This window comes from Apiotrichum porosum (assembly GCF_003942205.1).
Source record: "Apiotrichum porosum strain DSM 27194 chromosome Unknown scaffold_3, whole genome shotgun sequence".
Lineage (NCBI taxonomy): Eukaryota > Fungi > Basidiomycota > Tremellomycetes > Trichosporonales > Trichosporonaceae > Apiotrichum > Apiotrichum porosum.
In genome coordinates, this window is record NW_021167110.1 from 1050196 (window position 1) to 1061522 (window position 11327).

Consider the following 11327-nt stretch of genomic DNA (forward strand, 5'->3'; position numbering starts at 1 on the left):
CAAGAACGTCCATGTATGCATCTTACAGGTTTCCGGCAACCAGCTCCTCCTCTGTGGCCGACGCCATCACGACATCGGCGGTGACCTCCAGGTCCTCGCTTCCGGACCGGGTCTCCGCCACACTCTCGTCTCCAGCCAATTCGCCGACACGACCTCCCTTGGCAGCGACAGAAGGTGTTCCTAAGCGAGTGGATGGCTCAGTGGCAATGTCCTGGGCCGCAAGTTTAGTGCGGATCGACGCCGGGTAAAATGTCGCAAAAGTGAGGTACGAGGTGTGGCCGCGCATGTCGGGCGAAGGCTTGGTGAGCACCATGGAGGACCACGCCACATGCGGCTCTGGGTCCCTTGACGACGACCCTGCGCTCGGTCCATCGGTCGAATCTTTCGGCTTCACGGTAGCGTTACTCGATTCCTCGACAACCGAAGGCTTCTCGGTGACATCCTCATCTACGCGAAGCTTCTTCTCGGCGCCATCATCACTTGGGCCCTCAGCTTTGCGCTTATCACCTGAACCAGCTGCGGCGGCATTGGCGAGGTCGTCCTCTTCAAAGGTGGCCTCAGCCTCCTCCCTAGTCATGCCCTCCTTGATGGCAGTGTCGATCTTCTGCTCCCGCGCCTTTTGGCGAGCGTTACGCATCTGCATGGTGCGGCGCTCCTCCTTGCGCCTCTCGTGCTCTCGCAACTTGTTGGTGATAGTCGACACATCTACCAGGTGGTTGGAGCCGACTGTCGGGGGAGGAGCGAGGTCGTAAGTGCGGATCAGCACCTCCTGGGTCGACACATCTGTGCGCAAAGTTAATCCGAGACCAGAAGCTTGTTTTTTCGTGCTTGGAACGTACCTGTGAACCCCTCGGCACGGAGGGCGGATGCAGTCTTGGTGACCTGCTCAATACAGGGGCTGAAGCAGCAGATGCGAGTCATCACGTCGGGCTGAGTGGGCGTCAGTTGCGTTAAACGACATGCTCAGGAGGATCGTAGTGGCGCAGGGTTGCTGGTACGCGTTTGTGCTGGCGGGGCTCCCAGTGTAGCCGCATGAGCAAAATAAGACTCACGTTGAGTGCCTTGACAGCAAAGGGGATAGCCTCCCAAGGAGCAGGCAAGTCGAGGAAGACTGTTGTCAGTGGAGATGTCCCAGACGTTAAATTGTCATTACACTCACTAGCCTCCGCGTCGGTAATGTCGTCACCAAAGCCCTCCTTGCAGACGTTGCGGTGTTGCAGGCGAACGTTCTTCAGACCGTGCTCCTCAAACTCCTCACTGGTTTGTTAGCTCTGGCGCGGGTTTCGTTAAGCTCACCCAGCCTTCTCAAAGCGAGCCTTGTGGTACTCAAAGCTGCAGACGGTGCCCCGCGGGCCGACGGCGCGCGACATGCTGTGGGTCATGCTGCCACTCCCGGTACCGGCTTCAATGACCTTTCCACCGACACGCACACCCAGGCGCATGGTAATGTACGCAATGTCGGGCATGTACAGGATCTGCGTGCGGTGGGGAAGGGAGAGAGTCCACAGCTCCGGGGTGGGGCGGAGCAAGTGGATGTAGCCGGACTGAGGGGGAGGCGAGTGCATCTGGGATTGAGTAAGTAAACACACAGGTGAGGTGGACCCACCTTGGAGCCAAACTTGATGCCAATCATGTCGTCGTGCTTGTACTTGCCGAACTTGTTGTGGAACGACTCGCCGGGAGTGACCTTGATGGCGGTCATGTTGTCGCGAGACTGTTCCGTCAGCTTCGGCGATTCGGAGAATGTAGCTCACCATGAAGATGATGACAATGTCGCCAGCCTCGATGGCCGCTCTGGAGTGGAACATGGGCTCCATGGTAGTGGCCGTTGTTGACGATGGATGGGCTGGGGATAACAAGTAGCGCTCTCACAAGGAGGTGGTTGTGATCCTTCAACTTTCCTTCGCCCAGGCACGGTCTCATCAACAGCCACGTGGACGTATCAAACCCAATATATTATGACGTGTATAATATTTTTCAAGCTGTGGCGGACTTCGCGCGCGCGTTGGTGCGAAGATGACAGTGCTCGTGCAGGGCAGTCGCTGCAGGATGGAACAGGTCTCGTGAGCTCAACATTACATCTTTCCTCGTCTCATCCCTCACACCTCAGCCTCTGCACAATGGCGATGCAGGCCCCCGACTTGCGTGTGCTTCTCCACTCGCTCGTCAACATCACCTCCAACGAGCAGTACGCGCGCGACCAGCAGACCCTCACCGCCCTCTTCAAGGAGCCCGAGTTCCTTGTCCACCTCCAGGGCTTTGCCGCCGACCGCTCCCTCTCGCAGCCCGAGCGTCTCCTCGCCTCCGTGATCACTGCCCGTGAGCTCAAGACCAAATGGCGCAGCAAGCAGCTTGTTCCCGAGGCCCGCAAGCCTGAGATCCGTGAACGCCTGTTCACCTTCCTCGAGGAGCCTGATAACTCTGTGAGTGATGCCGCCTGAGCCATCGATGTCATTGAGCTCCGATGCTGACGCGACCCTCCCTCCCCAGATCGCACGCCCTCAGCTTGGCCTTCTCGTCGCCATTGCGCGTATCGAGTTCCCGCGCGCGTTCCCCAACCTTCCTCAGCTTCTTCTCAACCCCCTCCTCACCTGCCTCGCGCACCTCGGCTCGGCGCCTGGCGCCGCCACCGCCTCGTCGTCGACCACCTCCACCATCCTGCTGAACACTCTCTGGACAATTAATGCGCTTGTCAAGGAGTGGCGCAGCGTCAAGATTGCTGTTGGTGCTCAGGTCATGCACACTCTCGAGGAGGTTTTCGTGGCACCGGTCGGCCAAGTTCTGGAGATCTGGGGCAAGACGGTGACCAACGGCGAGGGCGACTGGGTGATCAACGAGGCTGGTCGATATGCCTTCAAGTGAGTTGCTCGATCGACTCCGGAACTGGAACTGACACACTTAGGATCCTCGCTCGCTTCTGCCAGTGGCACTGGGGCAAGGCCAAGAACCTCCAATCCGCCCAGGGTCGCGAGCACGTAGGTCGCTTGGGTATGGGCCGTGTTAACTAACGTACGCAGATCAAGCTCCTCCTCCACCACTCGGTTCACTACGCTCCGATCATTCAGGCTCACCGTCTCCGCCTTGTCCAGCACATTCCTCAGCCCACCCCTCCCGAGTTCACCAAGCTCTCCCACTCCCTCATCAAGCACCTCCGCGCCATCGGCAAGTGGTGGCGCGTCATGATTGGTACCGACCCCAAGGGCTGGTGCCACCTTGAGGGTGCCACTGCTGGTGTTGGATGGTGGTGGAGTGCTGTCGGTGGCGTCATGGCCGGCAGCGACGGTGCTGTCTCCAACGATGGTAAGTTTCAACTTTGCTTGGGCCTTGAATCTAACTCCCACAGACTCTGACGACAACCCCTACCCCAAGCGCTTCCTTCTTTTGGGAATGCTCCTGTTCAAGGACATTCTGCCCATCTTGGCTGTCGACCACCAGGCCAGTGAGTCCGACCACCTTTCACCGAGTGTTCTAACATTCTCAGTCTTCACTCCCGACTTTATCCTTACCGCCCTCCACCTCCTCATCGACAAACTCCTCCCTCTCACTTCCACCGACCTGGAGGCGCTCGAGGATGAGCCCGAGGAGTGGCTGGTTGCCGAGAACAATGACGAGGAGGCCTGGGCATTTGAGTTCCGCGTAAGTCCAGTTTCTCCGCTCCTTGTAGCCAAACTGACAACCCCAGCCCTGTGCCGAGCGTGTTCTTATTGCTCTGAACAATGCGTGCCGCCACCTCCCAGCCGACCGCAAGCCTATTGAGCCCGAGATGCTCAAGATTCTCGCGCAGACCGAGGCCCTTCCGCCCAGCGACCTCCCCAACATTCTGCGCAAGGAGGCCGTCTACTGCGCTGTCGGCCGCCTCAGCCGTTCGTTGGCCACCCACGGAGGCGTGGATTTCAATGGCTTCCTCAACGGCGTCGGCTCGTGGCTCGGCCAGGGTGTGCCCCTCCACCGCATCCTCAAGCGCCGTGTGGCGTGGTTGATCGGCCAGTGGGTCGGCTCTGACGAGGAGTCTGCCAAGCTCGACCTTGTTTGGCAGATCCTCCTTCACCTTCTTGCTGAGCGTGGCGAGTCGTCCGACTTGGCTGTCAACCTCACTGCTGTGACTTCGATCAAGGAGTGTGTCGACCTCTGGGAGCTCGACATTTCGTACTTCCTCCCCTACCTGCAGAAGACCGTCGAGGAGCTTGTCAAGCTCCTGGGCGAGGCGACCACTCTTGACGGCAAACGCTACGTCAATGACGCTATTGGCGTGGTGATTGAGCGTGTCGAGGACAAGATTTTGCCCTACCTCCCGACGCTTGCTCAGGCCATTCCCGGACTGTGGCACGGTGCCTCGGGTCTGGAGGGCGAGTGGCTCTTCAAGGCGTCGCTGGTTGTCCTTACTACCAAGATTGTCACTGCCGCCAAGGAGTCGTCTGGCAACTTTATGGAGCTCGTCATCCCTCTTATCGAAGAGAGCCTGCAGCCCCCCGCCAAGGACTTTTTTGAAGAGGACGGTATCATCCTTTGGCAGACTGCCCTTCACAACGGCGCATCGCCCTACCAGCCCACACACGAGACGGGCCTTATCCGTCTTCTGCCCGGACTTCTCCATGCCACCAGCGAGAACATGGACCTGCTCTCCAAGCTCCTCCCACTCCTCGACTCGTACCTTCTCCTTGACGCCGCCGGTATTGTCAGCAGCTACGGCTCCCCCATGTGCGCCGCGCTCATGCAGGCCATCACCACGTCGGGCAAGAACGCTCAAAACGTCAACCGTATCCTTGCTACCGTGTCCCTTCTCGTCCACATCGGCCCCCTCCAGCAGCTCGCGGGCCTGCTCCTCGAGTCGGGTCTCTTCAGCCACATTCTTGTCGCCCTCGAGGATGACAAGGCGTCGGGCACTATCCTGGCATCCTACCTCCACATTCTCGCGCGCATCGCCATGCGCGACCCGACCATCTTCCTCCAGCTCGTTGCCGAGCAGGCGCGCATCAGCCACCGCGACGGACACAAGCTCCTCGAGGAGGTCTTTGACGCCATGTGGCGCAACTTTGACTATGTCGGCGAGGCGCGCGCGCGCAAGGCTGTGGCCATGGGTGCCGGTGCGCTCCTGACCACTGGCCACCAGCAGGCGCTCGAGCGTCTCGACGGCGAGTTCCTCAACATGTTCCTCGACGTCCTGGGCGAGCTCCAGCCGGCCGACACGCCGTCGGGCCCCGAGGCGTCCGTCAACCACTGGAAGGACGACCACCCCGTCGCCTGGGGCGAGATTGAGCACGCGCCCGAAGGGGTCCGCCGCAAGACCCTCGAGGACGCCGACCCAGCCTACGCCGTGCCCCTGCGCGCGTACGTCGTCGACGTGCTCACCCGCGCCCAGGGCGTCGGCCTCGGTCCGTACTGGGACAAGGCGGACGCCGGCGCCAAGAACAGCCTCCAAAAGTTCCTCGCATAGAACGGTCGTCCCCACTCTCCCTCCCCTTTGACCAGCGACCAGCATTGTTCCCCGCCTCCGCTTGCCACTTGCGGGCTTTGTCCGCATGGCGTGCGCGGGGGATCTTTAGTAGATCTGTAGACTAGAACACCAGCATTTAACGATAGCACAGCCCCTTTGGCGATTTGAATATCACGAGAGAGGAGCTTGTTGGGTGTGTGGATGAAACTGACCGAGGCGGCGCTCACTCACTTCACTTCTGACCCGCCACATATGCTGGTTACCCAGAGATACGCGCACGATCGTATCCACTGGCCGCAGGCCCCAGTGCGCAGGGCCGTGAACGTGCTCCCGAGCGTTGATCACCAGAAGACAGCCATGAAAGCGCGTCAAACTGACCCCACGATGGCTGCAAGCTGGAGTACTGGAACCGGCCAGTTTGGCTGGTCAACATGCCTCTGTGCGTCATGCAGGAGCACGCGTCGACGTCGCCATGACGGCGGTGGGCATGCAGTAAATAGGGCCACGCGATCGATGGACGGGCGACATGCTGCACCGCACCGTATCCGCAAACATGGGAGAGCTCGCTCGTCTCGGCAGGTCGGCATGCGATATCCTCGCCCGCCACAACGTGTTTGTCTTTTCCCTTGGCGCCCGGTGGTCACCCCCGCCAAGCGTCGGTGCGGCGCTCTACTTTTAAACCTTCCCCCTGCATCGAGGTTACGTTACCTGACACCACCCGCCGCCGCCGCCGTGCGTGTGGCGCGAGCCAGCGACGGCGGCAGCGAGCGGCAAAGACAAGTCTTGGCTGTGTTGGAATTTCGATGCTCTGCTCTGATGAACGGCTTGGAAGGGAGCAAAGAACGTTTGGATGGGTGCGGCCGGGCCATAACCAAGGACCGTTACGTATCGACTCTCTGGTCCCCACCTGCTTCAGTCTACAGCTGCCGCTGTGCAAGTGTGGGAGACATGGCGTCAAAACTTGGCTCCCCGATGTCAGTACAACGTCATACTGTAGGGATGACAGAAGCGTCGACCTAACCTCGTCTGCGCTGGCCTGGCCTGGCCTGGCCTGGTGTCTTCGTGTAGGTGGAACATTCACAGGCTCTGAGGTGAATACAGTTGATGAGACCTTGATAATGGTTTGCATTGTTTGTTATTTATTTATTTATTTACTTACACGGACAGGTGTGGCGTGTCGGCAAGGGGGCGGCTGGTGATGCATGATGCCAATGGCCAGTGGCGTGAGGTTGAGGCCGTGGCTGACCCACCGTACCCTGCCATGTACAATACCGTACACCGTACAGCAAACACGGACCACTGCGGGCGGACAAGGACAAGGGTCCAGCGGGGTGAGGGGCGAGCCGCATGATCTGCAGCGCGCACCGCCAGGCCCTCACTCACCACTGACAACACTGTGACGGGCAAGTGATCATGATCGCAGTGAGGAACCCTGGCTGCTGTCCGGCGCACGGTCCCACGACAGAGTACAGCAGCAGTGTGCAGCCGCGTACGCACGGACCGCGCAGGCCCAAGGGCTGTGTCATGGTGTGGCGAGACGCGACGTGATGCTGTGGCGCAGTGGCAGTGGCCGTGGCCGTGGCCGTGGCAGTGGCCGTGTGTCGTATTTTCCTTGTTGGCTGTGCAGGTCTCAGGTTTCACCCGAGCGGAGTTCTGTTTTTTGATGTACAACTGCAGGTAGATGCAAGGAATCCAGCAACTGCGGTCCCCGACACCCGGGGACCACGCCTGGCTAACCCGAAACCCGAACATGAACGTACGCTCAGTAGCAGTGAGGGTGGACTCAGTGCGGCGCTGCGGGCCAGGTTCATGCCGAGGCACCAAACACGACCGACTACCACACCGCGCGCCGCACCGCCATTTGGAACGGGGAGGTTCATTCTCGGGCTCGCGGGCTCGCGGACTTGCGGGGAATGGGTCTGGTCCTGGTATCCATGGCAGCGGCGGGAATCGGTGGAGTGGAGTGGAATGGGTGGGTGGGTGGGTGGGTGAGTGGGTTTGTCGGTGTATCGCCTCGATCTGGCGATCTCAATTCTGCCACATGCCCACGCGTGGATGTGGTTTGGTACGTGGCAGTTTTCTTGTCGGCACGAGGGAGTTGCATCTGCATGGCTGATGAGCTCTGCATTGGGGATACGCTTGGGATACGCTTGGGATACGCTCTGATGTGGGATGCCGCTGTGGTGTTGTCCTGTTGTCCAGATCCTCCATGGGCTGAGCACTGTCACAGGCTAGCGTCACTTGAAGCGAAAACAAACGACACGCCACTGTCGCATGGTCCCGACTGACAGTGGCCCAAAAGCTCTCACAAGCAGACGCGCACGTAGCAGCAGTGTGCCGCATGCTGTACACCGCCGCGTGGCGGTCCCCATCTAGATAGAAAGATTGCATTCCAAACGCTGGAGCCCAATGCTGTTTCGCAACGGACGAGGTGGACTGGATCTGAATCAAACTGCGCCGTGGCAGTGTAAAGTGAGGCTGAGATGTGCAGCAGTCGGCGGTTCGTCTCACCACCATGTACAGTACCACGGCGTTTTTTGGCATTTGATGGGCTTTGCGAAAGCTTCCATTGTGACCCCGTGCGTAGCCCCACCCAGCAGAAGTACAGATGTGTTACATTGACGTTCCCGCCTGCTCGCTGGGGCCTGACGGGTGCATGGGTAAGAGTGCCTCAACCCCAGGACCCGCGAGTCTGCCAAAGAGGGGTTTTCAGTCGGTTGGCGAAAGGGCCAAAGCCCGGAGGCGGACTGACGTGCGAGGACGGCGGCATCACGTAACGCAGACCATGAGAGGGGGAGTGTATATGGGATGTTCTGTTATGGCCAAGAGGTTGGTGCGTAGAATGCGTCAGAGGCGCACCCACGACTTGCTCTGCGCTGTTGCGGGCTTAAGGCTTGAGGGTGCAAGGCAGTTTGTCTACCTGAGGGTGTAATGGGCGGAGGGGGTACGGCAAAAGTGCTCAACGTGCTGAAAAGCACCACTTTGGGGCCGCACGAGCAGTTTCAACCGACCGCCCCGCCCATCGACTCCTGCGGGACTGCGCACTTCTGGGCCCAATGACGGTCCTGGACCTCGGTGCAACTCTGTTGGATCCGGGAGGCCGGGGAGCCTGCCGGCCTGCTGGCCTGCTGGATGCGGGTCAATCGGTTTTCTCAGAGACGCTCTGCTGTAACGGTAGGTTTGAACGGACGAGGAGGGGTTATATGCTAAACGAGACGATCCTTAAGATCCTCGCGAGGAGACTCGACACGTCCCAAATGTCTCACAGCGGCAGTGTGACGCGTTCAACCGACGTTCACTGGGTTTGAGACAGAGCATGGACTTTCGTCCGTGTCTCTCGTCTCAACAGACCACACGCCAGGTCAGCTCCCAGAGCTCCACTCGCCACTCGCGGGCGACAACGCGTACCGCGCCAATGGCCAGCGCTAAGAGTGAAAAGGTGCTTTTCCAGCTGCCAGCTGCCCAGCATATGCCAGCATGTGGTTCTCGCATCGATCCCATCTATCGATCTATCGATCGTTTCGAAACCTTTTGGCTGGAGGACGGTGTGTGTGTGCACGTCTCAAGCGACAAGGGAACAGACACAGGGTCGCGAGGGCCGCGTCAGGGAAGACGTGTCCTGGACCCGATCGACCGCTTTGCAACCCACCAAGCCGTTTTTTTTTTTTCCGTGCGAGCGCGAGCAAGAGCACCTTTTGCATGCAACAGGCCAACAGGCCGTACAGGCCCCCCGTGGGTGTGCACATGGCGCGGCCCCATTAGACCATATAGGGTACACCCCAGGCGCGCCGGGAGGAGGGCGGAGGCCTCTGGGCTTTGTTTTTTTTTTTGGGTGATGTGCCGGAGAATGGACCGACCATGGCAGATGCAGGATTTTTGCAAAGGGTGTGGAACAACTCTCCCACTACAAAGACCTGGAGCACGAAATATTTCTAACTGGGTATGGAAGCGCAGCAAAGGCTAGGGCACGACCTGGGACTCGCGGGTTCACGGAACAACCATCATCGCGCACATGAGAGAGAGCGAGTGAAAATCCCACCAGGACGGGCGTAATGGGCGTAATGGGCGCGCGCCAGACTCACGCGCGGCGCAGGCCAGATCGGACCGACGCGTCGTGTTTCTGATAATGGTGGCGCAGTGCGGCAAATGGGCGCGGGCGGGGGCACGCAGCACCTGGGCGTGTGGCATGTGATTCTGCACCTGTTCCAGCCGTATGCTCTTGCGCGCTTGCTCCTTTGCTTTTTGTCATTTGCATCATTTTGGTGTGCATGGAGAATTCAATGTGGCTCATGACGTTTTCTGCGGCACGGTCAGCAAAAGGGCCTGCTGAGCTGCTGGCCTGCGAGGAGGGGTCTGCGCCGGCGGCCGCTGGCCGCTGGTCACCGATACCAGTGTCGACGCAGCCAACTTGCACTGCATGGTGAGCGAGAAAACACTGGCCCACTGGCCCGTGTGCTATGTATAGCTGACTGGAGACTAAAGTGAGACGCAGAAATGGCCGCGGGGAAGAGGTGTTTGTGTCCTGCAATGGCCTGGGTGGTACTGCCACTGATCCAGTGATCCAGTGATGCTGCGCGAGGTTGTGGGTGTGCTGTGCCCTACAAGTGTGTGTGTGTTTGTTGACGTGTTTGTTGTGTCGTCGACGTTGAAGAGGAGACGGGAAGATCTAAAGAGTACTGCAGTTGGCCACCAGCGACGACAACATACATATCATATGTAGGGGTGGTCTTATTGAAAGCGAACATGAAGAGAACAGTTGTTTGCAGGCACACATTGTTGCGTCCTTGTCGAGAGGAGGAGGAAGGGGTGGTGGTGGATTACATGGTGTTGGCAGGAGGGAAGGTCGACGGAGAGAGGGAAGGCACCAACACCAAATGGCGGTTGTCATAATAAAACGCCCCTTGTGACTTGTGCCCTGCAGGGTGACGCACACACCTGTACGGTGTGACCCTTATTTCAACCCTCCCACCGTAAAAATATACTCCCGTCCACTGCCCCCCTTTTTCCACCCCCCGCCAGCGCCAGCCATTGTATGGGTTTGTGTGCCCGCCCAGCCAGCCAGCCGCACTCCCACATGAACGGTGGTGAGGCGGCGTGAGCGCTCGCACCCACCGACCCGCACCGTATACCCATCGTGTCCTCCCCGTGCCCATCCACCACCAGTCATCCACATCGCGCAGTCGCTCTCTCTCTACACACACCCTTCTCAGCTTGCCCGCTACCATCCCCTTCGTCGTCCCCATCGCCCCCCTGCTCCGGCGCAGCCATCCATCACCACTCGCTGACAGCCTTCCCACCGACCCAAACCCGCGCCAGCCCCTCCTCCTTCCTTCCTTTCCCCCCGCAACGGAGCCTTTCTGCCTCCCTCTCTCACCCGTTTGGCAACAGCGTGCCTCCCCTCTCCCCCCCTTTGCCTCCCTCCCTCTCCCACCGCCCCTGCAAACCTCCCTCCGTCTCCCTCCCTCACCCTCTCTCCACACACACACACACCGCCATCTGTGGTCTCTCCCTCTCTCCCAACCACCTCCTCCTCATTCAAATCCCATCCTTTCATCCACCTCCTCCCCCCCCTTCCTCCGCCGTCCACCACCCATCCATCCCCCTCCCCCCCATATACCTGCCGACGCGCGCGCGACTCATTTAGCGCATCCCACACGCCATCCCAATCGAGCCCAGAGACGGCAGGCAGAGCAGGTGCGTGTGTGTCCCTCCAGACCTCTTCCCGCATCGCCTTGTCCTTCCTTTTGGGCGGGTACACTTGTCCTCTTCCATGTGCACACCCCGGGCGCACATCCGCTATGCAGGGCGGAGGCTGCGTCTGGTGGCTCCTACCCCCATCCCACCAACAAACGTCAACGTCGTGGGACAAGAGGACAAAGCATGGCAAAGGCGG

The 11327-nt window shown here is 59.7% G+C and overlaps 2 protein-coding genes across 2 annotated transcripts; one reads left to right on the forward strand and one right to left on the reverse strand.

Annotated features, from left to right (window-relative positions):
• Nucleotides 1–22: 22 nt before the first annotated feature.
• Nucleotides 23–1817, reverse strand: TRM61 (tRNA (adenine-N(1)-)-methyltransferase catalytic subunit trm61; the record flags this gene model as incomplete). Its single annotated transcript, XM_028621460.1, has 7 exons — nucleotides 23–783; nucleotides 840–930; nucleotides 1053–1111; nucleotides 1160–1257; nucleotides 1297–1565; nucleotides 1607–1714; nucleotides 1755–1817. The coding sequence occupies 7 exons, from the start codon at nucleotides 1815–1817 to the stop codon at nucleotides 23–25; spliced, it is 1449 nt and encodes a 482-aa protein (XP_028477912.1).
• A 303-nt stretch (nucleotides 1818–2120) lies between these two features.
• Nucleotides 2121–5434, forward strand: EHS24_005986 (uncharacterized protein; the record flags this gene model as incomplete). The annotated part of the gene is made up of 7 exons (XM_028621461.1): nucleotides 2121–2423; nucleotides 2491–2858; nucleotides 2903–2975; nucleotides 3018–3300; nucleotides 3344–3439; nucleotides 3482–3636; nucleotides 3683–5434. The coding sequence occupies 7 exons, from the start codon at nucleotides 2121–2123 to the stop codon at nucleotides 5432–5434; spliced, it is 3030 nt and encodes a 1009-aa protein (XP_028477913.1).
• Nucleotides 5435–11327: the final 5893 nt, after the last annotated feature.